Source organism: Osmerus eperlanus, chromosome 25, assembly GCF_963692335.1.
Source record: "Osmerus eperlanus chromosome 25, fOsmEpe2.1, whole genome shotgun sequence".
NCBI classification, from domain to species: domain Eukaryota; kingdom Metazoa; phylum Chordata; class Actinopteri; order Osmeriformes; family Osmeridae; genus Osmerus; species Osmerus eperlanus.
The window spans coordinates 9,225,713-9,252,883 of record NC_085042.1 but is presented as its reverse complement, the minus strand read 5'-3'; the positions used below and the strand labels follow the sequence as shown (position 1 = coordinate 9,252,883).

Here is a 27,171-nt window from a genome sequence, read left to right as displayed (position 1 = left end):
ACAAGTTGACGGAGTCCAATTTACACCACATTGGCCTAGCCAACATATTCTGCAACCGGGATTAAACACCCTTTTCGAATCGCCAAGAATCGCCTATTTACACCGAGCAGACCAATGCTTTTGGTACTACTATCTGAGGTTTCTATAGCACTAGCGGTAGGCGACCGGCAGAGCTCGTGATTTCACGCTAGAGACCAGACAATCACCGGCGGGGGGGGCGGATGACTACAGCAGTTGGCTTCGGTAGCTACCAGCAGCAGCACACGGGGAGAATTGCAGTGTTATAAACAAATGCACATTGCACGTATTTCGAATGAGGATTGTCGAAACAGGATAATGTGTCCAGTCACCACGTTGAGCATCTAGTATAGGTGCTTACTAGAAGACTGTTTGTCCTTTCGAGGCAGAAGAATATCTTAAAAGGATTACGAGGACAGTGACATTTATTTTGAAGCTCGTCTGTTGTTACCTTATGTATTGCGATTAAAATAAAACGAAGACATGACGGAGCTAAGAAGGCGAGGAGGTGGCGGAGACCCCGACAGTACAGATAACACCAGTGACAAGGTACAAATGACAAGTTTGCTTAATGACAAACATTTTAATTTGATATAATCTCATGCGTTCGTGCGTGAAATGCACACAACAGCACCCGCTCAGCTGACGGGCTAATTAGCTAGGTAGCTTATTAGCTAGCTAGCAGGCTATTAGGGTCTAGCCAGCTAGAAAGTCCGTTTGCTAGCCATCAGAAAGTAAAGCTGCGAATAACGTTGAACATTTCCCCTATTTGTGAGCTGGAACATATTTTCATGAATCATCTCACGCTAATATGCCAACTAGCTTGCTAATTGGCTACGTTAGCTAGGTACCTAGCCAACGCCAATGAATGTGTGGGTTTGTGTTACCGAGCTAGTTGTTAACGCATTAGCTAGCCTGGATTAGCTTTTAGATTTGTCCTAGACATCGATGTGCCGTCACAGTGCTCATACCATGGAACCAAGGTATTGCCAAGCTAGACCAGTCAGTTAATATATCATTTGACAGTATTATAGCTAGAAGCGATTCAGTGACTTATTAGTAACAAGTGGTTTTCTCAACGTTACTAGTAGCAATAAACACATTTATGTTGCAACAAGAATTCAAGCAGGATCTTGGTACATTTTAAGTGAGAAACACTGATCAGTGTGGTAGATTTCTTCACGACGTGTGCGCAATGTATAGTCCCTGCTGTAGTCATGTTTACCAAAGCATCACCCCGCCGCACCATTGTGCAACAATTTTTTTGCGTTGCGTCGCGTAGTTGGTAAACATGTCTACAAATGGAAACAGTGTGATATGTGGCTGTACTAATAATATTATAATCTAGGTTTAGGCTAGCTACATGTTTGATTTACAGTAAAACAGCTTATGCTGAAGACAGCTCTTAATATATCTTATCTTTAGTGTTGACCTACTATAACGCCCTCTACTTCCACGATGACTCACTTAACCCATAGTCCATAGTTCCCTGGATGATTTGTATCATAGGTCAATGGTTTCCTGTGCATTCCAACCCAGAAAGGATCCCTGGTAACATAGGGCTGTCAACAAAGACACACCAAATCACCATCACTCATCAAAACACCAAACTGTTATTTTCCATTTGCAAAATGGCTTCGAGATTGTGCCAAAGAATAGATGCAAAAGTAGTTGGACAGTTCGAACTGACATCGAAACAAACGATCTCAATAACTGAAGCTCGCTACAGTCAGAACGTTAACGTGGGGTGTACTTCCTACAGTAGGCTACCAATCGCTGGGGAACACGGGTGTATTTATGGCTCAGTGTCCCCGCCGATGTCATATTAATTATCCTTACTGGCATATCCCCTCATCAACCTAAATTGTAACTGTATAAAAACTAATTTCACACCTGCCGCTTTTGTAGGTGTCTATATTCAAGTGTTAGCGTTTAATAATAGTGTTCATACTCGCTCTGACCTCTCTGCCTACAACCCATGCCTCTGGTTTGGTTGTGTCGAGACCAATCGATCACCAGGTCTAAGGAGATAAAGCCTGTTGTGCAAGATTAGCCATAATCACTCGAACTGATAACACACTACATATACACATACACATTCAGCTTGCTGGTAATGAAATGGTAAATCCACAAATCAGGAAAATGTCCATAACTTTCACTGTGTATAACATTGTGCTCTTTGCCTGACCTCTTAATTGGGGTTTTATCGGAAGCCCCCAAGACGGTGTGCGAGGGGTCGATACTTCGCGGTTGAAAAGAGCCCCAGCCAGTTTAAAAATGATTTAAAGCGGCACCCAGCGACCCTGCGTCAAACGAAATAGATGGACCTCTCTAATCTGAGTCAGTGGAATCATCAGTCACCAGGACACAGTGACGCACAGATGCTAGCCTACATACTACAGCAGTAGCAGGCTTTTATCAAGATGCTATGCTACCATGCATGACCGAAGTCTTAATATTAGCGCCAAGCTATCCATGCGCCTCCTGTACAACACGTATTTGTTCACGGGAATTTGCAAAGGAACAGTCACACAGTTGATGTTGACGCAGGAGAGAATTTAGTTTGGTTTTGAGAACAGACAAATCTCTTGATGAAAGAAATACCCACTGAAAGACATGACAGCGTAGAATCCCTCCCCAATGAAAGGCCAAGCACGCACACAAACAGTCACACAGTCGCCCCCTCGCCCTCTACAGTTTCATCCCCAAGGTCAGACGTTGTTTACATTAATTACTGTATGCAGCCTCTTTCATCCTGGGTATCACACTGTCCAGTCACTGTTGTCGGTTGTCATGACCACAAGTGGATCACCATGGCTCCTGTTGACCTCTGATTTTTCCTGCTGATTCCCCTTCAGGTAACCACAGCAACTGTGTGTTTATCAAGGGTGTTGGGCCAGGGGCAGGAAATATAACTTTATGCACCCAGTGTAGCCTAATGCTTGAGAGTTGAGGACTTGAATCCTGTTTGGGGAGCAGTACTATATTTGGAGAGAGCTTTCATATTAATTAGGCTAATTCTTGTCACTATGAAACAACCTGCCAAGTAAGCACAAAAGATTATTCCTCCTCAAGGGATTTTCTGCTTCATAACCAGTCCTGAACAGTGTTTTTCTGGTTCACCCCAGTACTGAATCGTAGTGATATCCTGCTTCACACCAGTACTAAACAGTTAGATTTTGCTGTCCTACCAGCTATTAATATATTTGATCTGACATATAACAAGTTATCTCAGTGACCCAGCAGTGTGGGGCTTACACCCCAGTAAAGGCATGCATGTCGATAGAATAGCTTTCACCCTGACCTCCATACAGACAACAAAAGTCAGAAACAATTTATCAAGCATTTGTTGGCTGTTGTGGAGGTTTGGCTGTGCTGACACCGATTGTCTATTGTTCTCAATGCGCTGAATTTATACAGACATTCTTAAGGTCTATTGTGTCAATGTCCACCCCTTTTAACAGCTGATGTCTGCGGGCAGAAAAGATGCTAATCTAAAACCGACATGACCTTGGGGGAAACCACATCCTGGATGTAACCATGTGGTAGTTCAAGACATCAGATCAGATAGGGAACACAGCCATATCTACTTTCACCAAATCTCCATCTGATGGCACAGTCTCTCAGTTTGTTTACTCGAGGCTTCCAAACATCTTAAACTCTTTGAGTCTATTGCTGAATTAATTGTCAACGTGGTCCTTAAAACCATGTAGTTGTAGCACTTACTCAGGCATGCACACACACACACACAAGCCTATACACACACACAAGCCTATACACACACACAAGCCTATACACACACACAAGCCTATACACACACACACACACACACACAAACTGACACGTACACTAACACTGAGGTTGTTCCCCTCCCTCCTGGATGAAGATTACACTAGTCCCATTTACTGAGTAGCTCATCTGGTCTCCCTGCTTATCCCCCTCCCCCCTCTCTCTACCTCTCTGTTTATCTCTACCTCTCTTTCTCTACCTCTCCCTCCTACGTCTATCTCTCTCTCCTTCTCTGCCTCTGTTTCTTTACCTCTCCCTCTCTACCTCCTCTCTACCTCTTTTTCTACCTTTCCTCTTTCTCATTCTCTTTCTCCGACACACACACATCCTTTCTCACTCTCTCTGGAAAGAAAGCTTTCTTGGCCAGGAGAGGGTACAGGAGGAGGAGGAAGAGGGGACAGGAGGAGGAAGAAGAGGGGACAGGAGGAGGAGGAAGAGGGGACAGGAGGAGGAAGAAGAGGGGACAGGAGGAGGAGGAGAGAGGTATTGGTCAGCCTGTGAGGACCAGAGCAGTGCTAGTCTAGCATCTCTGTGTTCCATGCTCTGCTGACATCAACACACCTCTCTTTCAGACATCTGGTCGCTTCTTAGACCCCACACATTTCTTGTAGCATTTTATATTCAGGTGCTGTGTCTCACAGTGGAATCCACTCAGATATTATTATAGTCAGGCCAGGGAGTTGGTGGGTGCCAACCTGATTCTTAGATCGTTTTTTGGGTCCCAGTCCAACCCAGTGACCTTCATGCACCTGCTTAGTGTTACTGAACAGCAGCACTCAGACTGTAGGAGGTAGACTCTGAGATTTATCTTCATTTTGATGTCTCCTATATGTTTTGTCTTTTGTCGACTGCTTATGATTCCAACTACTGACTACTTTCATTGTGGAGTTCAACAAATGAGCCAGTGCTTGTTTTTAGATTCAAATGGGCCTTATGTTAGGCATCCTTGTGCGTGTGAGGTTCTCAGAAGTTGCAAATCACTTTGGCATGACTACCATTTGACTGTGCAAATGATCATTTCTTGGCCTGATGGCTAATCTCCTGACCAAGCCTGCGGTGTTTAATCTGACTTCTCTGAAATGTTCATGGTGTCATAGACCAGCACTAGCCCACACCCATTCAAGCATGAAAGCTCTCTAAAGACCAGGCATATTTGGTCCATAAAAGGTGTGCAAACCCATTATAAATTTGACACTTGGGCCTTGGGCTGTCTGGGCCTTGGGCTGTCTGGGCCTTGGGCTGTCTGGGCCTTGGGCTGTCTGGGCCTTGGGCTGTTTGGGCCTTGGGTTGTCTGGGCCTTGGGTTGTCTGGGCCTTGGGTTGTCTGGGCCTGGCCTATAGGTCCACTCCAGCAGTGGTAGACTTCACAGAGGTTCCTTGGACCACTTAATACCAGAACCTGGAATTAAGTTTCTTGGCTTCGTAGGTTCAAAAAGTAGAATTCCTCAGCTGGTTTGACGCAGTGTCACTATCAGTGTCTCCCTCATTAATGCTTGAGTAGGACTCTAGTCTTACGTCTCCTCACCTGAACGCAGCCCGCCCGCCCGCTGCCCCCCCCTCCCACACACGCACTCCCAATTACCTCGGCACGGCCGGCTAATTACTCCTGTGGGTAGGGGTCGTGACCCTGATTCTATTTATAACCCCTCTGGCCACCCCCGGCCGTCTTCACCATGTTTAGTGAGGGTTTAGAGAGGATGCCATGTAAGGGAAGAAATACCAAAGACCACCTTCAGACGCACAACAGGAAACCTAATCTCTGATGATGTGTGTGTGTGTGTGCTCGCACACGTGTGTAAGCCCATTACGAGTTTCACCCTGCATGCAAAAAATCCCCCACCCTCCCAAAACGGTCCAGAGGGAACCTTGTCTCTCGTGCTAACCTCACGGCGAGGTCACTTCCTGGCGACAGACCGGCTTGCTGGCCGTCAGCGGTCTGTCAGGGTTGCCCAGGGGGTTTCAAACCTGCGCAAGGGGCGCGTGGCTCACCGTGATGCCTTTTATATTAAATATGTTTTCTGTCGCCCTGCCTTTCCACACAGTGAAGTATCCACCATCACCACTTTAGAATTCTGGTTTGAAACGTGATCTACCCTGATGCTTAGAAAGCACTTTAACATATTTATCCTGACTAAACCTTTATTAAGTTTCCATGGTGCTCCTCTGGTAGTACTCTCCAAACCCAGCGAGGCTATAGATGGAACATCTACAGCTGGAATGTAATGGCATAGTGGCAATACAGGAAATGATAGGCTGCTAATTTCAGACAAGAACCATAACCCATTACCCATCCCTAATTTTAGTCTGTGAACTTGTCGAGTCATTCAGTTTGAATTGACTCCAAATGAATGACTCTCCTAGACGCTATGCTGGACTTGGTACAAGCTTGCTGTTCTCTCTAGTGTTCAACTCCGCTCAGAGACGATATCCACAGTAAAGATTTACCAAATGACAATTAAGTTGTTTACCTGTCAATGTGTAGCCTAGCCTGCTAGCCTAGCCATCTGCTGCGGGGCGGGGCTGTTCCACCTGCCCACTCTGGGAAGGTAGTGTGATTTCATCACAGTTCTGCCCTGTATGTGGAATATCAGAGACGTAGGATTCACTTGTTGAATTTTGTGACTAAGCTACGGAACATTCTGGATCTACTTTCACCATCCCTCAATACAAAGGTTGATGGTCACGTCAGTGCTGGGCCCAGACTGTGTTGTGGTTCATGCCATGCTAAACTCACCTGCCTCCTCGTACATGTGATTGAAACTGAACCAAACCAAATAAAAACATGACTTGTCGACGTCTGACTGAATCGCTCCACTTGGATCCCAGCCAAGCTAAAGCTGAACAGGGTTACACCTGTTCTCTGTTTCTGTGTATCTTTCTCTGTATGTCTCTGTCTTTCTCTTTATATCTATCTGTCTCTGTCTCTCTCCCTCTCTCTTCCTGAACGCTGCCGCTCTCTTCCCCTCCTGCTCCCCCACTCTTGCCTGTCAGTAGATTTGCCTGACCCTGTCGTTTGCGTCCTCTGGCCCGGGGCCTTGAAGGCTGTGTTGACCTACAGCAACAGGAAGTGACACGGTAGTGACCTGAGCGGTTTAGGAGGCAGAAGAAGGCTGGACTGGTGGTTGAAATCTCTTAACACGAGTGTGGTTGAAATCTCTTAACACAAATCTAGTTATCAGTGAGGGTGTGTTCATGACTGTTTAGTGGTTTGCAAGTTGGATGTGCTAGATAGATGTCTGCCTGATGTGTCATGTTCCGAGTGTGTTTCGTAAGGCTCAACGTAGTTCAGTTGAGAGCGTACACAGTGGTGTGCTTCCCAGCAGGGTCTAAATGACCTGACTAGGTCACAGTACTTGGCCGGCCTTCTGTATTATGTCTTCACTGCACATTGTGTTGAACCTTCTCTTTCTCCTCTGCTTTTCTCTGGTGTGTATGTTGACGTGTGTGTGTATGTTGACGTGTGTGTGTATGTTGACGTGTGTGTGTATGTTGACGTGTGTGTGTGTGTGTGTGTATGTTGACGTGTGTGTGTATGTTGACGTGTGTGTGTGTGTGTGTGTGTATGTTGACGTGTGTGTGTATGTTGATGTGTGTGTGTGTGTGTGTGTGTGTGTATGTTGATGTGTGTGTGTGTATGTTGATGTGTGTGTGTGTGTGCGCACAGGAGGCTGATGGCGAGGACAGGCTGGGCCTGGCGGGGGACACGGAGGGAGACTGTGAGGGAGACTCTAAAGGAGACTCTCAGGACGTTCCGCCCCCGACAGACAACACTCCTCAGTGTCTCAACAAGGCTCTGGAGGGGCTGCCGCCCAGGTACACACACACAGAGAGAGAGAGAGAGAGAGAGAGAGAGGTGGAGGGAAAGAGAGAGAGGTGGAGGGAGAGAGAGAGGTGGAGGGAGAGAGAGAGAGAGAGAGAGAGAGAGGTGGAGGGGGAGAGGGAGGGAGGGAGGGGGGGAGAGAGAGAGAGAGAGAGAGAGAGAGAGAGAGAGAGAGAGAGAGAGAGAGAGAGAGAGAGAGAGAGAGAGAGAGAGAGAGGGAGAGAGGGAGAGAGGGAGAGAGGGAGAGAGGGAGAGAGGGAGGGAGGGAGGGAGGGAGAAAGGTAGAGAGGGCGGGAGGCGTAGAGGGAAGGATGGATGGAGAGATGGAGGGAGAGGAGAGATGGAAAGAGAATGAGGGGGAGGGGGAGAGAACAGGACAGGAGCAGTAGGTCTTTATTCATGATGCAGCACTTTCACATTCACAAAATGTAGCTGCCTAGGATTTCTCTCAGGGCCGTGGAGAGAGAGTTAAGCCGGGCTGTACTGCCCAACTCTGTAGCCTGTGTTCTCTGCCGCGTTCTGACAACAGCTCTGCAGGGTGTGGATATGTGTCACAAGTCAGGAATGACAGGCCTATAGCCAGTAAATACCGACCGACAGTAACACCAGGCCGAGGCCTTTCGCATCGGTACTGCACACTGTGAAAACCTTTTTTACGTTTTGTGTTAATACTGTAAACTGTGTACACTGGTAATTGTAATTAAAGGCTATTCATTTTGTAGGATTAAATGGTTAATGTTTCTGTTCCCGTTTACAGATGGAAGAATTATTGGATACGAGGGGTGTTGTCGTTAGCGATGATAACTGGCTTCTTCCTTATCATCTACCTAGGACCTATAATGCTTATATTTGTGGTATGTACCACACTCACACACACACCTTTGATGTGGGCACAGACATATGGTCTCACATACACACACACACATTTGACCCACTGAGTGGGTGCATGCACCCCCCTCCCTCCCTTTTCCAGTAGCCTTCTTCACAGAGTTGTTTCCCTGATGCAGGTGATGAGCATCCAGATCAAGTGTTTCCAGGAGATCATCACCATCGGTTACAGAGTCTACCGCTCCTACGAGCTGCCCTGGTTCAGGACCCTCAGCTGGTAGGAGCTCACCTGCTCACCTGTACACTCTAATGCTCTACACACCTGCTCACCTGTACACCTGCACACTCTAATGCTCTACACACCTGCTCACCTGTACACCTGCACACTCTAATGCTCTACACACCTGCTCACCTGCTCACCTGTACACTCTAATGCTCTACACACCTGCTCACCTGCTCACCTGTACACTCTAATGCTCTACACACCTGCTCACCTGTACACCTGCACACTCTAATGCTCTACACACCTGCTCACCTGTACACCTGCACACTCTAATGCTCTACACACCTGCTCACCTGTACACCTGCACACTCTAATGCTCTACACACCTGCTCACCTGTACACCTGTACACTCTAATGCTCTACACACCTGCTCACCTGTACACCTGTACACTCTAATGCTCTACACACCTGCTCACCTGTACACCTGTACACTCTAATGCTCTGCACACCTGCTCACCTGTACACCTGTACACTCTAATGCTCTACACACCTGCTCACCTGTACACCTGTACACTCTAATGCTCTGCACACCTGCTCACCTGTACACTCTAATGCTCTACACACCTGCTCACCTGTACACCTGTACACTCTAATGCTCTGCACACCTGCTCACCTGTACACTCTAATGCTCTGCACACCTGCTCACCTCGCAGGGAAACATCTAGAAGGTGCAGGGCAGGGGGTCCTGAGGCCCACGGTTGAGAGAGGCTGGTCTAGCTCTCCAAAGGTTACATGTACATATTGTAATCATGTGACTTGACTCTCTTTTTCTTCTCTTCATTGCTTTCATTACTGCTCTGTCTGTCTATATAACATTTACATGTATTCATTTAGCAGACGCTCTTATACAGAGCGACTTACAGTAAGTACAGGGACATTCCCCCTGAGGCAAGTAGGGTGAAGTGCCTTTCCCAAGGACACAATGTCAATTGGCACGGCCGGGAATCGAACGGGCAAACTTCAGATTACTAGCCCGCTTCCCTCACCGCTCAGCCACCTGACTCCCTATAAACGCTATATAAACGCTGACTTAACGCTGTCATTCTCTGAATACGTAATTGCACTTTCTTTGTGTGTGTGTACCAGCCACCTTTACACACACATTTCTACACACACAGCCGTGCTACGCTCAGCCCTGGAGCAAAGGCCAGTGCTGTGTTGGAAGTGGAATTCAATCTCAGCTTGACCTCCAAACCCCCCCCACCCCCCTCACCACCACCATCCAAACACAACAGACACTGCCCACTGCAAGCCAAAACAAACTCATTCATTCATGTTTAACTGAGTGGTTTTCCCGCCTGCTTCAGGTACTTCCTGGTGTGTGTGAACTACTTCTTCTATGGGGAGACGGTGGCAGACTACTTTGGGGCGCTGGTGCAGAGAGAGGAGCCGCTGCAGTTCCTGGTGCGCTACCATCGCTTCATCTCCTTCGCCATGTACCTAGGAGGTGTGTCCAGCCTACTGCAGTCTGTGTGTCTGTGTGTGTCTGTGTGTGTCTCTGTTTATCTCTGTGTGTGTGTGTGTGTGTGTGTGTGTGAATCTGTGTGTGAATCTGTGTGTAAGATACAATGTTCACACTACAGAAGTGCTCTTTGGCCAAAGTCTTCAGACTCGTAGGAAGAGAATTTGTGACTTTTATTGCTGCTCACCATTTAATCACAGCAGTAGTGGGAAGACTGTAAGTCTCTGTTAACTGTTCATGTTTCAACCTCTCTGACCTGCTGTTAGACAGAAAGGAACAAAGAAATACCTTTAAACAATGTCCAATAAAATCCTCCCCTAAATATGGTAACAGTGCAGTATTTGCATTGTATTTCATCTGAAACCATCCCTGCATTCCTGAGCTGACGTCACCTCCTTCTCCCCCGCAGGTTTCTGCATGTTCGTTCTGAGTCTAGTGAAGAAGCAATATCGGCTGCAGTTCTACATGGTGAGTATCTGCCACACCACCTCACGGACCCCCCCCCCCCCGCGTGTTCTAGATGTTTCCCTGCTTCGACACACCTGCCTCAAATGTCCCAGGTGTGTCGGAGCGTGGAAACATCTAGAACATGCAGGACAGTGGGCCCCGAGGACCAGGGTTGAGAAAAGGCTGTCCTACCCCCATATGTGTTTACACAACTCATACACCATCTATACAACATATATACTCCTACTGTAAAGCCCCACCTGTCACTCCATACCTCCTGCTCCCTCCATATCCCCCTGGGGGGCCAGGCGGTGCCCTGGGGGGGCCAGGCGGTGCCCTGGGGGGGCAGGCGGTGCCCTGGGGGGCAGGCGGTGCCCTGGGGGGCAGGCGGTGCCCTGGGGGGCCAGGCGGTGCCCTGGGGGGCCAGGCGGTGCCCTGGGGGGCCAGGCGGTGCCCTGGGGGGCCAGGCGATGCCCTGGTGACATTCCTCCTTCCTCCTTTACAGTTTGCTTGGACCCACGTGACCTTGCTGATTGTGGTAACTCAGTCCCACCTTGTCATTCAGAACCTGTTTGAAGGGATGATATGGTAAGCAGGACCCGGGGACGGGTTACACTTGGGAAACCTGTTTGTGGTATCGATGACACACTAGAGTCTGGATGCGGTTTGCTGGGAAAATCAGGGTCTCTGTGAAAGCTGAGCCGGTTTTTTAAGGGATAGATAATGGACTAATCCAGGTGTAAACACTCCTAACAATGTTAGCTTGTTGACTAGTCTTCTGTAGTCATTTGTCTTTATAACTACAGGGTATTTGTACCTCCTTGCTATAAGTTTGTTTGTTATACTGTACTCTTTTAATAATGTGATTTCAGTAAAATGACTAACACAAGCAGGAAGTTTATTTACAATCAGCCGAGTGAAAGATGTAGTGTAATAAAATTAAAACGCTTCTCTAGGCATTCAATCTGTTTCCTGTTTTTCAGGTTTATAGTCCCCATCTCCATAGTGATCTGTAATGACATCATGGCCTACCTGTTTGGATTCTTCTTTGGTAGAACTCCGCTGATTAAGGTAAACAAACCCCTACCCTCAGGGGGGGGAGGAGGGGAGTAGGGAGGAGGAGGGGGGGATTGGGAGGAGGGGGGGAGGAGAGGCAGTGAAGCGTGCTACAGCCGCAGGAAGCTCATGACCTGGTTGTTCATCGGAGTCACGTGTTGCTCTGCTTGGTCTGAGAGGAACCTGTGTGTGTGTGTGTGCTCTCCTCAGCTCTCTCCCAAGAAGACGTGGGAGGGATTCATCGGAGGCTTCTTCGCCACAGTGGTGTTTGGGTTCCTTGTGAGTAGCCTGCTGAAGTCCCAGTCCATGTTCCCTTTCCTTTTTTCTTTCACCCGGCCTTCCCTTTAACAGATGTAACGTGGTGGTAGCATCTCACCCGCGCTATTTCCACTGAACTCTGAGCCTGGGATGTTGAGTGGAGAGCCCTGGTCCCTGACGTGGTCTTGTCTCTCTCCAGCTGTCGTATCTCCTGGCTCAGTTCCAGTACTTTGTGTGTCCGGTGGAGTACAACAGCGAGACCAACAGGTTTGCGGTGGACTGCCAGCCCTCAGACATCTTCGTGATTCAGGAGTACACCCTCCCTGTCGTGATTCAGAACATCCTGGGATGGGTCAGTCCTGCTTGTACACTCACAAGCTTATTTATGTCCTGTCAAACCCTTGTACCTGGATGGTTTCCTCCTCTGACACATTGAGCGTTTGTCCTGCAGGAGACGGTGCAGCTGTACCCGTACCAGATCCACAGCGTGGCACTGTCCTCCTTCGGCTCGCTCATCGGCCCGTTCGGGGGCTTCTTCGCCAGCGGCTTCAAACGGGCCTTCAAGATCAAGGTGAGACGGCGCTCTTCAAAACCACGCAAAACATACCATGTCCATCATGAAGTAATAAAGGCAGAAATGCCACCCAACGTTTTTCCTAAAACACACACGTTCAAGCAGCTGTAGTTTCGCCTGCTTGTGGTTTTCCTCGACGCATCTCTGTTGGTGTTAACCCCCCTCCTGATGGGTTCAACTCCCCCCTCCTGATGGGTTCAACTCCCCTCCTGATGGGTTCAACTCCCCTCCTGATGGGTTCAACTCCCCTCCTGATGGGTTCAACTCCCCTCCTGATGGGTTCAACTCCCCTCCTGATGGGTTCAACTCCCCTCCTGATGGGTTCAACCCCCCTCCTGATGGGTTCAACTCCCCTCCTGATGGGTTCAACTCCCCTCCTGATGGGTTCAACTCCCCTCCTGATGGGTTCAACTCCCCTGTCATCTCTCTTCCCTCCCCCAGGACTTTGCTGACACCATCCCTGGTCACGGAGGAATCATGGACCGCTTCGACTGCCAGTATCTGATGGCCACGTTCACGCATGTTTACATAGGCAGCTTCATCAGGTAGGTTCTTGGGTTCGACTGAGGATGTGGGCCGTTAAATATAGTGTTAGTAATAGAAAGTATGGGGGAGACAGATTTGCTGTTTTCAAAATTCATATCTCACATACACAATATCACACACATTTACATTTAGTCATTTAGCAGACGCTCTTATCCAGAGCGTCTTATACACACACGTCTATCTCACACACACACATCATATCACACACACTCATGGGAGCGTACTTCCTTTATGTGTTCCAGAGGGCCCAACCCCAGCAAGGTGTTGCAGCAGCTGCTGGTGTTGCAGCCTGCACAGCAGCTGAACATCTTCAACACGCTGCGCTCTCACCTGAGAGACAGCGGCATGCTGCCCCCTGCTGTCCTGGAGACCCAGTAAACATCCTCTGTGCGTGTGTGTGTGTGCGAGCGCACGAGCAGAGTGCGTGTGTGAGTGATCAGACGCATGTTTGATCTTTGTCCTCTTCCGGGAATCCATCACCAACACACCTACTTATCTTGTCTGGTTTCGTATTTTCCTCCAAGCATCATTACTGTGAACTAAGAACCAAGGTGTCACTTTATCAGAAGTCAGTCGCTTCAGCCTGGACTTGCATGACACACACACACATTCAGAATCACAATAACAAAACAACTATACAATTGTCATGCTTAACAAACTGACAGCACCTTTTCTAAAGACACTGGCACTGAAGAAGATAAGAAAAAAAACGAAAAAAAAAACGTCTTCGCTAACAAAATGGATTCAAGCACACGATTTATTATCAACGCTGGGGCTGTAACCAGGGCGTTTCCATGGGAACCGCGTGTGTTGCACTGATTGGAGCTGAATGGAGCCTCGAAGATTTGCAGCAAGGACTTTTTGGGACGAATGCTTTGTGCTGAAAGTTGTATTTGAAGGAGAAAAACACAACTTAACACACTAGGAACTGTTATTATAGTTTGCTGCTTCTTAATGGTTATAATGGTCTTAACTTTATAGCATAGAACAGAAAAATAAGAAGATATTTTGAAACATGAAGCATGTTCTTCAGTTCTGTTGTTACTGCTGGGAAAAAATTGCAATTTTCCCCTCTTTCCTGTGGTGTGAAATAGTTTATAGGTTTTGATTAACTAGTGGCAGTAAATACATGCAATAATGTAGGCATGGATTTAGACATGATATGCAGCACTATAGCATCAACAACACACACCAATGCACATTTAACACTGTGTGTGTCTACATATCTCAAAATGTATTACTGTAAATAAATATATCATATTTATTTACAGGTCAACAAAAACCTAGTATAAGAATAATTTTATTAAATAGCAACAATATACTATATACTTTAAAGATATGAGAAATGATATGCAAAAAAAACAAGAAAAAGGGTGGTAGGTTATTTGTAGATTCTAGCATGAACAAAACCATTTTGGGTCGAATGGTTTTGATAACAGCTGCTGATTAAAGGGTGTGTGTGGGGGGTAACTTTGACTTCAAAGAGAATGTGCTTCCTTTTAGGTAACCAATGATTTTAGTTGCACTGTAGTTGGGATCCTTCTCAGCTACATCAAGAGTAAACCACTCCCATGGTTAGGATATTATTAGGTTCGATGTTTGTCTACCAGTATAGATTATATTTTAGTGCTTGTATGTGCTATTGCTCTGAAAAGGGTAGGACGTAATTTAAAGGTTGTTGGGGGTAACAATTGCTGTTATCATGGTGTGAGAAATAATGAAATAATCTTTCTGTGTTTATATATATATATATATATATATATATAGAGCTTATATAAAGTATATATATTCAGGTAGTTATGTCTTTTGGCAATATTTAATGCAAGTGTCGATTTGAGTCTATTGAACTATGGAATGGGTTTCTAAAGTTGGACTGGAGTTCGGATGAATTCTACAGCACACTCGCAAAAGCCGCACAGCATTTTTATAAATGTAAAGAAAAAAATGAACAAAAAAAGGGGTTACTAGCTGAAACATTCGTTTTGGATATAGTGGTACATTGTGCAGCACTGGAACAACTGAGATTTATACAACCGTGTAGTGTTCTTTGAACCCAGCCATCCAAAACCCTTCCAGAAACGTTTACCAAAGCACTGTCTGATTTTCCTCTCCGGGATAAATCCCTGTCCTCACGTGTCGACTGTAGGTGGGTGTTGGAGTTAGTTTGAGACGGGAGCAGCGATTTGAGTCACGTTCCACAGCCTCCCTGTCTGTGCATCTGTCAGTTTCCTGTTAGGTCCAAGTACTGTTCATTCTTTTGTCATGTTTTTACCTGCGGATCAACTGAAGTGGGATGAGCGTGCTGATTTGGTTCCCCGGGTTGTTGTAAGGTAATGCAGTACACGGTATTGCATTTCCTCCAGAAATGTATGTGTTGCTACCCATCCCTGTATATTGTACTACTTCGGAGGAGTTTATCGGATTTTGGGACCAGCTCTGACCCAACAAACTTGTGTTTTCCCTGGGATTGTTTAATAGGTGTTTCAGTGTGGATCTGCTTATCCACTTCCTCTCACAAGAGGTTTTGACAACAGCGTGAATATTTCACTTTCACACTTAAAACAATCCAACCTGACCAAAATATGCGAGTTGGAGAGTGCAGAGACCACAGAGAGGATCCGTGAGAATATTAGAACTGAAATGAGGTCGTAGTTTAAATTAGATCTAACTTATTGTGTGGTTTAAGTTATTGTGATCCGAGATGTAATGAATAAAAAAAGGCCTATATAACATTAGTTAATCAATAAGCAGAGATACTGTACCTATCAGCGCTGTTAATTGTCAGGTATTACGATGCATGGCAAAATTGTTGGGTTCTTATGTCTTTCTATGTCTTTTAATTTAAATGATACATTGTATTTTGTTTGATTGCATATGCATAATTGTTTTCTTATGAACAAAGTTTTTGAAGTGGATAAGATGGTAGAAGTTATATTGATCAACACGATAGAGTACATCTGGGTAATACACAGTGGTGTATAAAATGCATAGAATAATAATTTAGAGATATTGTGGCACTATTTACTGTATGAAGGTGAATAAATTCTTTATTTTTCCTTTAAAATATAAATGTCTTTGATTTGATTCTGAACACAGCATTGCCAATCCAGTTTTGAAAGCACTTAAAGATCTAAAACAAGCAGTCAGTTTTGAGGACTTGGGTCCCCTTTGACTCATGTTACAGCTAGATCTGCTATCAATCTATCTTGGTGATTGTTGCATTAGATCAAATTTATGGGGCTAGGTGGTATCATCTACTACATTAACATCAAACTTTGAATACCCGTGGTGGCTTTCATTTACATTCACTGGTGCTGAGACACGTCTAACCTAAACAAGACAAGTTTTACAGCTTTACCAAAGTCAACATGTTGCGTCTGTTTATTTACCACTTTTTTTCAGGATCTAGGAGGAGGGTGTGTTTCGAATATGTTGTTTGTAGAGAACACAACAGGGTAATATGTATATACTACAGAGGTCGTGGTAGTATGAACATATAACAACGTTACAATATTTGATTAAATAAAAAATCTAAAAGTGCATACCCTGTCAGGACACCCTCTGGTGGATTGAAGTAGACATTACACCTAACGGAGCGTCCGCTAGGTGTAATGAACTGGTTTCCCTGTTTTTGAGCACAAATACTGCTGCTTATGAATTATAAACGGATGGCCTTAATTGAGGAACAAAGATGGTGGTCGTTACAATACCTTTTCAATACCTCGCACATTAAAGTAACTTCGAAAACGTTTATAATCGAGAGTCGTAAAAATAAATACGTTATACAAAATATCTTTCATACACTGAATTACTTTGTGTTATAGCTCTGGTTCTTTCAACATGGAATCTCTCTCTCTCTTCGGAAGTGGAATGTTACCTGCAATCAAAATAAAAAGAAAGTTGAGTCCCACTGTATTCAAATAGTGTGTAAAGAGATATTTTCAAGAAGTCCCATACTGCTGGATTCTCACCTGGTGGTGCGACGAAGTACTCCTCCACCGTGTTACTAGAGAGATTGAGGAGTTCCTCCGCATGGTCGCCTTCTGTCACTATGTCCTCACGCAGATATAGCGACCTACATGACACAAACAGTGCACAGTATTTACATGATTGAAAGTGCCAGCTAACATCTACTTTTGCAGATAAAGTACATACCTTAAGTATCCAACCGATCATCGATAACGGTTAACCTGCTTTAATTTTGTGCAACAATGAATGCATTAAGTGGCCTTTTTCCTTTCACCCCTTACCTGTCTTCTAGAACGGAATCCATTGGCTCAACGCCATCGGTGTTCACGGCGTGGAGCTGATTAGCAAACTGAATCGCTTTCTCCAAACAGACAAGTCCCTCCTGGTTACGGAAATCTACCAGCGCCAGTCTCTCCAATTTATCAACCAGGTCTGCCGACACTCCGGCCGGCTAAAAGTGTGACACAAGATGGGCGTATTTAGCCATACGCCATTCGACTAATTTGGGCCCACACTGTTCAGTGTGGGTTGTTATTTACTACTGTGCAATAATATTGTGATTATAATACCAACTTGGGTTAGGTTGCTTTGCATTGGCTTCCACGTTGGTGTCAACGGCACCTATACAGCACAGACAGAGAAGCTTAATCTAAGCTAACAGACATTAGCCCAAGCGCGCCGGTTTCCTTTTAAACTTTTAAGCAACTAGCTAACTACAACTAGCCGCTACTACCCCGTATATCTTTATTTGCTATTTAGCTAACTAACTACCTTACTGATCACATAAAACCACGTACCTTCGTGTTAGAAATGTGAGAACTGCATTGACGGCGTCGCATTTCCACAAGGCTCCACATGCAGCATCCGTCATTGGACGTTCTTGAAACTCCAGCGGTACTACATCGACATAAAGACGGCATCATTCTCAATGTTCGTAAACGACTGAGTCCAGAACTAAATGATAAAAGTACCATTTTGTGGTGTCTACTGTGTTAAGTAGTCTGTGTACAATGATGTGGCTAAATGGGAAGCTTGCTTCAGGTCTTGATATGACTCCTAACACCGACTGGCATTATCCAACTAGCCAGTCAAGAAGCTAAGCTAAAAATAAACGCCTACTTCTGTATTGTCAAATCGCTACCTGGTATACTAAAGCTCTGTATTTGCCCGGATAGCTCAGTCGGTAGAGCATCAGACTTTTAATCTGAGGGTCCAGGGTTCAAGTCCCTGTTCGGGCGATGTTTGTTTTATTCATTGTATAAATTGATGAATTTATATGGTAAAAACTAAGTTTTTATTCGCTTTGTTTTATTATTCGCTACTGTACTAAAGTAAACTTTTCTGGTATCAGTACTTTACTTCACTATTTATTTTTCTGACAACTTTTTACTTTCACTCCTTAATTTTTTTACACGCATCTGTACTTTCTTTTAAAAATTCTGTAATTTTTTTCGGCTCAGATTTTGGGGATCTGCATTTCACCATTCGAATTTGAGCAGCCTGAATTTAGTTATTTGAATTTCTGAAACTTGATTTTTTTATTTATTGAATTTTTGGGATCTGAATTTTACTGTTCAAATTGGAGCAACCTGAATTTTTGAACCTTGAATTTTTAGATTTGTGTTTTTTTTCAGTGGTGTTTCCATTGCAATATTAAGTACTCAATTCTTTTTAAAATTCAAAACATTATGTCACAGATTTTCTTCCATTATGTAATAGTGTCATTTTGTACGCTATATGTCTTTTTGTATTCATGTATTAATATGATGTGAAGTCCAGTTACCAGCGAGACACTAAAACAGGTGTAGTAATGGCTACTTTTTACTTAACCCTCGTGCTGCCTTCGGGTCACATGACCCAAAGGTTCATAACGAACCATCGTTGTGTTTACCCAATTTTACCCAATACAAAAACAAATACAAATAATTTTCTTTTAACCATTCCAATGTGGGGGGTCTGAGACAGCCCGACAGTTAAAAGAAAATGCTTCACTTTGTTTTTGTATGAGGTAAATTTGTCACAATACGACGGTGGGTCACAATGACTGATGGGTCAGAATGACCCGAAGATAACACAAGGGTTAAGTATATGTCAGAGCCCACTACTTTAACTTGACAGAAAAAGTGTAGTCAGTACTTCAACTTTTACCAGTCTTTTTAAACATGAGTATCTGTACTTCTACTTGAGTGAAGTATGTGTGTACTTTTGCCATCTCTGTTCAATATGAAAATGAAAAACAAAACTTATTGAAGTTATTGTAGAATTTAGAGGAAAAATAATAAGCCATGAGATAAGCGTTTGGAAAAATAAGAATTATTCCATTTTTATTCTTTTTTTAATAAATACATATACCATTTAATATATAGTGTTTTCTTGTAATTAGACTTGATTGTTGTCAACACACTTTCTGACCACAAGTGATTTCAGCTTTACATACAAAAAGCAGAAGAGTAAATAAATAAATAAATAAAAATGTGCCAGCAAATAAATAGATGTTACAATATAATCAAACTGTTTGGTTTTCTACTGTAGGGCAACAGCAGTTTGCATTCACTGAGATCCACCAATACTTCAGTTAATCTCAACACATTCATGACACAACTCTGGATCACCAAGAGGAGATCTATGCAAGGACACACAGTGGTGATGCTCTTAAGAGATAACATTCACTACAATACGTATTCATTTGAGTTTTAAAGCACAGTTAGAACCCCCCCCCCCCCTAACATCTTAACAAGCTACTTAGGCAACACTCTAATATCTGTCAGAATTTTCGTGAGGAGCAATAGGCTAATATTTGCTTCCTGATCAACATTATATTCAACATTTTGCAAGAGTGGATGATTCCGCTCTCCTTCACCTTTACACACAAAAGATAGCACTCCTTAAAATAGCATCCTGGTTATTTCAAATAATATAAATATGGTCATCACAATACTAGGTACAGAGTAAAGCAACACCATTTACAGAATATACAACGGCTAACTGGATGAAAAAAATAAAATAATTAAGAGCACTGTTTTACTGTATATAATTGAAATGGTTGCTTTTTGCATCCACTTCTGCCTGAAGAACAATAACTCACATGTACATCATATATGTTTTTCTCTATGTATCATAAATATAGTATACATCTTGATTATGATTAAACCCTATTCATTTCCAACACAACTCACACACAACAGTAAACAAAGACAAACAAAGTACCAAGGCAATAAATAATTGGAAACAATCCAAACTCTGCCCATTACTGAATCACCAACACTGGATTTGTGTACTGTCTGAAGTAAGATTTTCAGTAGGCTTACAAGTAGTGTTTTGAATGGCTGCTACATCCTGGATAATGGAAACATTTACATTTAAGCTGTTTTGCTGTTTACCACAGCTTACAGGAGACGAAGACAATCTAATAAAACTAGTACTCAAATACAAGAAGCTTGGCTGTGCTGTGGATCGGTCTGTGTATCAGGCTGTGTGTGCGTAAATTACATGTTATTTAACAGGTTTTCTACGCTAAAGTTCTTTCTGGGCAGTAACTGGTTTTGTCTGTTTCCTAGGTAATGACAAGTTAATTGGCCAAATCTTTGTGAGCTATTGAGAAACTTAACCAGAGATGAGTTGGAATTGACGAAAAGAGACGAGCTTGGATTAAGACAGACACACAATTAAAAACGACAATTTCACTAACCAACATAATAACTGGGGGGACAAAAGCCTAATACAACATGTCTTTGCTATTTCATCCATCACCTGAAATTTCAGAGGACCAGTACAGCTTATTGTGCTAGTTTACACACCGGCCGGCAGCACATTAGTAAGGTGGTCAGAGGGAAATGGTGTGGAGATGTAAACACAGGACAGCCATGGACGGATGTAGGGGGGCAGCATAGTGAAGAGACCCACTGCAATCTGCTGCCAGTAAACACATAGAGACACCAGAGGAGGCCAGAGGAGGCCAGAGGAGGGATGGAGGCCGGGCAGGGGACAGAGGCCAGAAGAGGCCAGAGGAGGGAGGGAGGCCGGGCAGGGGAGAGAGGCCAGAGGAGGGAGCGAGGCCAGGCAGGTGAGAGAGGCCAGAGGAGGGATGGAGGCCGGGCAGGGGAGAGAGGCCAGAGGAGGGATGGAGGCCGGGCAGGGGAGAGAGGCCAGAGGAGGGATGGAGGCCGGGCAGGGGAGAGAGGCCAGAAGAGGCCAGAGGAGGGAGCGAGGCCGGGCAGGGGAGAGAGGCCAGAGGAGGGATGGAGGCCGGGCAGGGGAGAGAGACCAGGACGCTGGATCACTTGTTCTCGATGAGCGTCTGCACCTTCCACACCAGGTCCCGGGCCAGGGTCAACACCTGCCTGCTGTTGTGGTGCTCTGCCATCTCTGAGAGGAGATGAGAGGAGGTTGAGGATGACTGTTCTCTGTTTTAACATGTCTGGTTTGTATCTTCTGCACCATGCCCATTCATGTACTAGGGTTGGGTGCAGCTCAGAGGTAGACCATTAGACTACAGATTAAAAGAGCCCTGGTTCTACTCCCTCCATACATTTAGCTTCAGATGAAAGCATATACTAAATTCATACATTATCACTCAATATATATTTTTGACAAAGTATATTTTAATTTAGCTAAATTATCTTAAATTATCTACAGTCGGCAAATTGTGTCACAAGATGGTCGTTTACCATTGAAGAACTTGATGATGTCAGTGAAGTCCATGTTGTTCTCTAGGATGATGTCCCTGTATATCTCCACCAGGGCCAAGGCAATGAAGAGCACAAAGTGACTGGAGGAGGCGTATTTTGCCGCCCAGATGGTCTCCCAGACAGCAAACACATCATCGTACACCAGCTCTGAGGGAAAAACAAAATCACAAACCAGGGGTTAAAAGTCACAGATGTCCATTACGGGACTGGGGTGGATATGACTGGATGAGTCAGCAGGAAGTGGGGAACCAAACAGGAAGTGGGGGAACAAACACCACTCGACATACCTCGCTTGAAGTCCAGAAGGAACCAGCGGTAGCAGAAGTAGAAGTGGGTGTAGTCTCCGTTCTGGTGCATGAGCTCAAATAGTTCAGAGTCAAGGATCTACAGTGGAGGGGGGAGAGGGAGGTGAGGGGGGAGAGGAGAGGGGGGAGAGGGAGGTGAGTGGGGAGGTGAGGGGGGAGAGGAGAGGGGGGAGAGGGAGGTGAGTGGGGAGGTGAGGGGGGAGAGGGAGGTGAGTGTGGAGAGTGGTTTGATGTTTATATAGTTGTTTTGAATATTTGGGGTTTCATCATTGTGTATCATACTGATTCTAAATATCTCGCATTGATCGACTTTCATGTGCTGTTTTGCTGTGGTGTATTTCCTGGTGTGGTTGTGTTCTGCCTGCCCAGGGACAACATGTAAATCATCTGCTCACTAACTATGGTGCAATTACAATTACAATTGTGCCCTGTCCCTGCAAAATGAAACCCTCTCCCAGCTAGTGTCACCTGGATGAGGGAGCGCATGTTGGCGAAGTGGGTGTCCATGGCTCCTCCGTGGGGGAAGTTCTGATTCATCCTCTTCATGAGCTCAGAGAAACAGCTGAAGGCCATGGCCTCTGACACAGAGAGAGAGAGAGAGAGAGAGAGAGAGAGAGAGAGAGAGAGAGAGACAGAGAGAGAGAGAGAGAGAGAGAGAGAGAGAGAGAGAGAGAGAGAGAGAGAGAGAGAGAGAGAGAGAGAGAGAGAGAGAGAAGGGAAGAGAGAAATAGATAGAGAGACAGAGACATTAAAAGAGAAGGAAAAGGAGAGAAGGACAAAAGAGAGAGACGGAGAGATCGAGTCATGAGAAAAGAAAATGGTGCTGGAAGACTTTGCAGAACAGTCACACGATTCCCAGTTTAGCCTTACCGTCATCCAGGATGACGAGCAGAGGAGCCAGCAGGTCACACATGCCCTGCACGTATCCGATCTCCAGGTGCTGCCACACGTAGCTGAGAACACAAATAACAGCCCTCACAGAAAACGGAAATCGTAAAACACACACTCCTTCCAGACAGGCCATAGCTTTTAAGTTTGGAAACGAGTATTGAGTTCCACAGCTTAGGCGCAGCGCGAGAGAAGGCCTGACCACCCGTGGGTTTTCAATCTCCTAAGAGGCTGACACAGAGAGATAGACCCCCGGGGCGAGGAAGGGCCGGCGCTCGGCGTGGCTCTACCTGCACATGATGTTCCGTAGCTTCTCTAGGTTGGCAGGAGTGAAGTAGCAGTAGTTCCTGTCGCAGCGCTGGACGTCCTTCTCGATGCGATGCAGGTTTAGCGTGTACAGGTCCAGAAGCTCTTGCTGCGAGAGGACGATATATTTGTTTTAAATGAAACAAATAAAGAGAAACTCAGATAAAAAAAACGCTTCCGTTCCTACGGCAACAACAACGATGGATTGGATAGTTGACAGAGTTAAAGAGCTTTACAGTAAAAAATTTATAAACGTGTGCTCACAGAGTAGGTGGTTCCGATGGAGGGCACCGGAGAGGTGGCATCGTACTTCAGGTCGCTCCCCACGGCCAGCGAGCCGAGCTGGGGGAAGAGGCTCTCTGGCTCCACGGCCAGGATGGAGTCGGGGCCCTCCGGGCTGGCCTTCCGCCTCTGCTCCTCCTCCTGTCTCAGGTCCAGGTGGGGGACAGAGAAGCCCCCCTCTGCTCCGGAGATCTCTCCCTTCTCCTTCCTGTTCCCAGAGGCCATGGGGGGTTTGGCTGTGGGGATGTCCTCCATCTCTATCGCTGACGGAGACTCGTCGGATTCTGTGGCAGAGGGCACCTTGTCGCTCTGAGCGACACCTGAGCACTCCAAAGCTCTTGGCACCCTGGTTTCTGCTGAGGCAGTGAGGTTCTTCTCGGTTTCTAGGGACTTGGACTGCATTGTTGCTTTCTCTGTTTTTGTTTCCTCTCCTGGCTTATGGGATTTCTCAGTCGTATCCACTTTCACAGCTTCCTGTTCCTGGTTCATAGATACCTCTTCCTGAGTCACAACTTCTTGTTCCTGAGTCACAGCTTGCCCTCCCTGGGTCACAACTTTCACTTCCTGAGTTAGAGCTTCCTCTTCCTGAGTCAAAACATCCTCTTCCTGGGCCACAACTTCCTCCTCCTGAGTAACACATTTCTCTTCCTGAGTTACAGCTTTCTTTTCCTGGGTCACAACCTTCTCTTCCTGGGTCACAACCTTCTCTTCCTGGGTCACAACCTTCTCTTCCTGGGTCACAACTACCTCTTCCTGGGTCACAACTTCCTCTTCCTGGGTCACAACCTTCTCTTCATGGGTCACAACTTCCTCTTCCTGGGTCACAACCTTCTCTTCCTGTGTCACAACCTTCTCTTCCTGGGTCACAACCTTCTCTTCCTGGGTCACAATTTCCTCTTCCTGGGTCACAACCTTCTCTTCCTGAGTCACAACCTTCTCTTCCTGGGTCACAATCTTCTCTTCCTGGATCACAACTTCCTCTTCCTGGGTCACAACCTTGTCTTCCTGGGTCACAACCTTCTCTTCCTGGGTCACAACCTTCTCTTCCTTGGTCACAACCTTCTCTTCCTGTGTCACAACTTCCTCTTCCTGGGTCACAACCTTCTCTTCCTTGGTCACAACCTTCTCTTCCTTGGTCACAACTTCCTCTTCCTGGGCCACAACCTTCTCTTCCTGGGTCACAACTTCCTCTTCCTGGGTCACAACCTTCTCATTTTGGGTCTCAGCCATGATAGCTTCTCCCACCTCTTCAGATTTGGCTGCTTCTTCCTCCAGGATTTCTGTCTCGGTAATCTCCATAGCAACCTTAACTGTCAGCGGTTCATCACTCCTTGCTTCCTCACTTCCTGTTTCTGGAGTTTGATTATCTGTTGCTCCTGCTATCAAACTCTTGTCCCCTTCTGGCACCACAAACTCTGTCTTATCCTCTTTACCTGACTTTATTAATGATGTCATTTCCTCTTTCGCTTCCCCTGACTCTACCGATGTCACATCCTCTTTTGGTTCACTCGATTCTATAGCTGATGTCACTTCCTCCTTTGGTACAGCAGGTACGTTATCCTCCTTGGGAGCTTGGGACTCTACGGACAACTCGCTCCGCTCCGATCCCGCCGCTCTCGTCCCCGAGTCAGACAGCCCGTCAGTCTCTCCATCCTGAGGTAAAGTCCGGTCTGTGTGAGGCGTTTGACTTTCTGAAGCGTCCACCAGTTTTGGCTCGTCTGTTTTTGAATCCACAGCTGTGTCCTCGGTCACGCTCTTCTCACCATCTTCTTCACAGGCTGTCGCCAGGACTGCCTCTGCAGGACGGACTGTGTCGCAAGTCTTGTCTTCGTCGATCGACGCTACGTCTGAGTCTGCCGCCTTCCACGCTGCTACCTCCGTCTCTCTGTCTGTTTCCAGATCCAGCACTGTTGTGATGTCGCTCTCTGTGTCTTTGGTGGCTTCGGAGGCCCCCTCCCCCACTACATCCTCCTCCTTATCCAGCGTGGAGCTGGTCTCGGGGCCTCTCTCCACCACCAGCACGCTCGTAGCTTCAGGATTGGGCTTCTCCCCTTCAGCCCCCGTGTGGGCTTTCCCTGGGCTCTTGGCCTGTGCTGCCGGGGGCAGGGGAGGCACGGCGGTGATGGTGGTTCTGGGCGTGGCGGCGGGCGCAGCGCTGTCCTCCGTGCTCAGAGAACCTTCTGAGAGGCCAGAGGTCACAGAGAAGTTCCGGGAGGAGGGGTGGCCGGAGTCAGGGGAGGTGGCCCCGTTCTGGAGCGCTCCGTTGGGGATCTTGGGCGGCGGCTTGGCCTCCTCGCTACGGGGCTCTGTCTCGATCTGGTCCACCTCCTCCACGGACTCAAACACCTGAAAGAACAAGCCAGAGGGAAGCAGGCTACTCCAGGGGAGGGGGTGGAAGGACGTGAAGGACTAGAGGGAGAGAAGAGTGTTGGGGGGAGGAATGTTGGATTGAAATGCTGAGATTGTCACTTAGAAGTTCACCCCCCAAAAATCACATACAATTCTACAGCTGTTAGATTACTGTACACGTGTAAATGAACCATATAAAATGTAATCTTATACAATAATTCAAACAGGTCAGACACCTGGATAGTGAAAGGAAGAAATATGATGATTGACAGTATGTGTTTGCTGACGATTATCTGGGATTTGAACCTGCGACCTCTGGATTTACACTCTAACCACTAAGCTGCACCCAGCCCATGTGCTACCTGCGTGCTGCTACTGGAGTCACTCTGCAGGCGAGCCACGCTCTGGCGGTCCGAGCCACAGCTCTGAGACGACTGGCAGCAGAGGCGGTTCGGGAACAAAGGCACAAAAACAGAGAACTCAAGCCTCAAAAAAGATTCTCTATCCAGACACACATCGGGAGAAGACACAGCATCACTGTTGAGTTTGTTCCGTTTAGTTGTTTTCACCTTGTTACATTTACATTTAGCAGACGCTCTTATCCAGAGCGACTTACAGTAAGTACAGGGACATTCCCCCCGAGGCAAGTAGGGTGAAGTGTCTTGCCCAAGGACACAACGTAATTTTTGGCACGATTGGACCGATCGAACCGGCAACCTTCTGAGTAATAGCCCGATTCCCTAACCGCTCAGCCATCTGACTCCCACCTCGTTGCTAACGGTGGAGTCCCGGTGCACCATGCCGGCGATGGGGCTGTCCACGCTGGCAAGGGACGAGCACTTAGCGATGGCCACGGCGTGCTGTTCCTTCTCCCTCTGCCGCACGATGGCCTCGCAGCCCAGCCACTCGCTCATGGTCTGCTCGTAGCACGCGCGCACCTGCTCGTCCACCTGCGTCGGCACGGCAACGAGGGGAGTGGTTTAAAAGGGTCAGGTGACATTGTCCTTTGATATGGGGGATATGTGGAGTGTTAGCTATTAATCGAAAAGGGGAAAGATAGGTCATATATTTTCGTTAATAAATAAACAGTACATAACAGACTATAGTGCGTGACCTCTGACCTCCTTCCTGTCGGCCGGGGAGCTGGTGAACTGGTAGTGTCCCAGGAGGAAGGGCCACACCTCCCTGCGCAGCGAGGGCTCCACCCCCCCGTAATACACCAGACGTAGCAGCTCCCGTTCCTCATAAGCCTGGGGGGCAGCGAGGGGGCAGGGAGGGGGCAGCGAGGGGGCAGGGAAGGGTCA

At 46.4% G+C, this 27,171-nt stretch overlaps 3 protein-coding genes and 1 non-coding gene across 4 annotated transcripts in view; 2 read left to right on the top strand and 2 right to left on the bottom strand.

Annotated features, from left to right (window-relative positions):
• Nucleotides 1–221: 221 nt before the first annotated feature.
• cds1 (CDP-diacylglycerol synthase (phosphatidate cytidylyltransferase) 1) lies at nucleotides 222–13,876 on the top strand. Its single transcript, XM_062451244.1, has 13 exons — nucleotides 222–567; nucleotides 7,471–7,619; nucleotides 8,384–8,480; nucleotides 8,634–8,731; nucleotides 10,045–10,184; nucleotides 10,609–10,667; nucleotides 11,152–11,234; nucleotides 11,630–11,717; nucleotides 11,913–11,981; nucleotides 12,160–12,312; nucleotides 12,412–12,531; nucleotides 12,976–13,079; nucleotides 13,323–13,876. The coding sequence occupies exons 1-13, from the start codon at nucleotides 502–504 to the stop codon at nucleotides 13,456–13,458; spliced, it is 1,362 nt and encodes a 453-aa protein (XP_062307228.1). The 5' UTR covers nucleotides 222–501; the 3' UTR covers nucleotides 13,459–13,876.
• A 2,899-nt stretch (nucleotides 13,877–16,775) lies between these two features.
• gatc (glutamyl-tRNA amidotransferase subunit C) lies at nucleotides 16,776–18,155 on the bottom strand. Its single transcript, XM_062451245.1, has 5 exons — nucleotides 17,847–18,155; nucleotides 17,623–17,670; nucleotides 17,331–17,500; nucleotides 17,052–17,155; nucleotides 16,776–16,957 (listed from the first exon to the last, which is right to left on the bottom strand). The coding sequence occupies exons 1-5, from the start codon at nucleotides 18,021–18,023 to the stop codon at nucleotides 16,899–16,901; spliced, it is 558 nt and encodes a 185-aa protein (XP_062307229.1). The 5' UTR covers nucleotides 18,024–18,155; the 3' UTR covers nucleotides 16,776–16,898.
• Nucleotides 18,156–18,214: 59 nt separating this feature from the next.
• On the top strand, nucleotides 18,215–18,287 carry trnak-uuu (transfer RNA lysine (anticodon UUU)). The gene has a single exon. It is a non-coding gene; the product is annotated as a tRNA-Lys (tRNA).
• Nucleotides 18,288–19,340: 1,053 nt separating this feature from the next.
• Nucleotides 19,341–27,171, bottom strand: part of sgsm1a (small G protein signaling modulator 1a) — a 26,266-nt gene continuing 18,435 nt past the window's right edge. The window contains exons 16-25 of the mRNA XM_062451083.1: nucleotides 26,989–27,117; nucleotides 26,635–26,817; nucleotides 26,230–26,301; nucleotides 23,501–25,864; nucleotides 23,221–23,345; nucleotides 22,913–22,995; nucleotides 22,511–22,620; nucleotides 22,025–22,121; nucleotides 21,717–21,884; nucleotides 19,341–21,414 (exon numbers count right to left, since the gene is read on the bottom strand). Of these exons, the coding sequence (XP_062307067.1) occupies nucleotides 21,326–21,414; nucleotides 21,717–21,884; nucleotides 22,025–22,121; nucleotides 22,511–22,620; nucleotides 22,913–22,995; nucleotides 23,221–23,345; nucleotides 23,501–25,864; nucleotides 26,230–26,301; nucleotides 26,635–26,817; nucleotides 26,989–27,117 (3,420 nt within the window). The 3' untranslated portion in view covers nucleotides 19,341–21,325. The remainder of the gene's footprint in view (nucleotides 21,415–21,716; nucleotides 21,885–22,024; nucleotides 22,122–22,510; nucleotides 22,621–22,912; nucleotides 22,996–23,220; nucleotides 23,346–23,500; nucleotides 25,865–26,229; nucleotides 26,302–26,634; nucleotides 26,818–26,988; nucleotides 27,118–27,171) is intronic.

Excerpts from the sequence above, each read along its gene's own strand:
- cds1 (XM_062451244.1), top strand. The coding sequence starts at position 502 with ATGACGGAGCTAAGAAGGCGAGGAGGTGGCGGAGACCCCGACAGTACA. Across the intron at positions 8,481-8,633 it reads CTATAATGCTTATATTTGTG|GTGATGAGCATCCAGATCAA; the intron begins GTATGTACCACA and ends TCCCTGATGCAG. Across the intron at positions 10,668-11,151 it reads ATCGGCTGCAGTTCTACATG|TTTGCTTGGACCCACGTGAC; the intron begins GTGAGTATCTGC and ends CCTCCTTTACAG.
- gatc (XM_062451245.1), bottom strand. The coding sequence starts at position 18,023 with ATGGTACTTTTATCATTTAGTTCTGGACTCAGTCGTTTACGAACATTG. Across the intron at positions 17,501-17,622 it reads TGCAAAGCAACCTAACCCAA|CCGGCCGGAGTGTCGGCAGA; the intron begins GTTGGTATTATA and ends TCACACTTTTAG. Across the intron at positions 17,156-17,330 it reads GATTCCGTTCTAGAAGACAG|GTCGCTATATCTGCGTGAGG; the intron begins GTAAGGGGTGAA and ends TGTGTCATGTAG.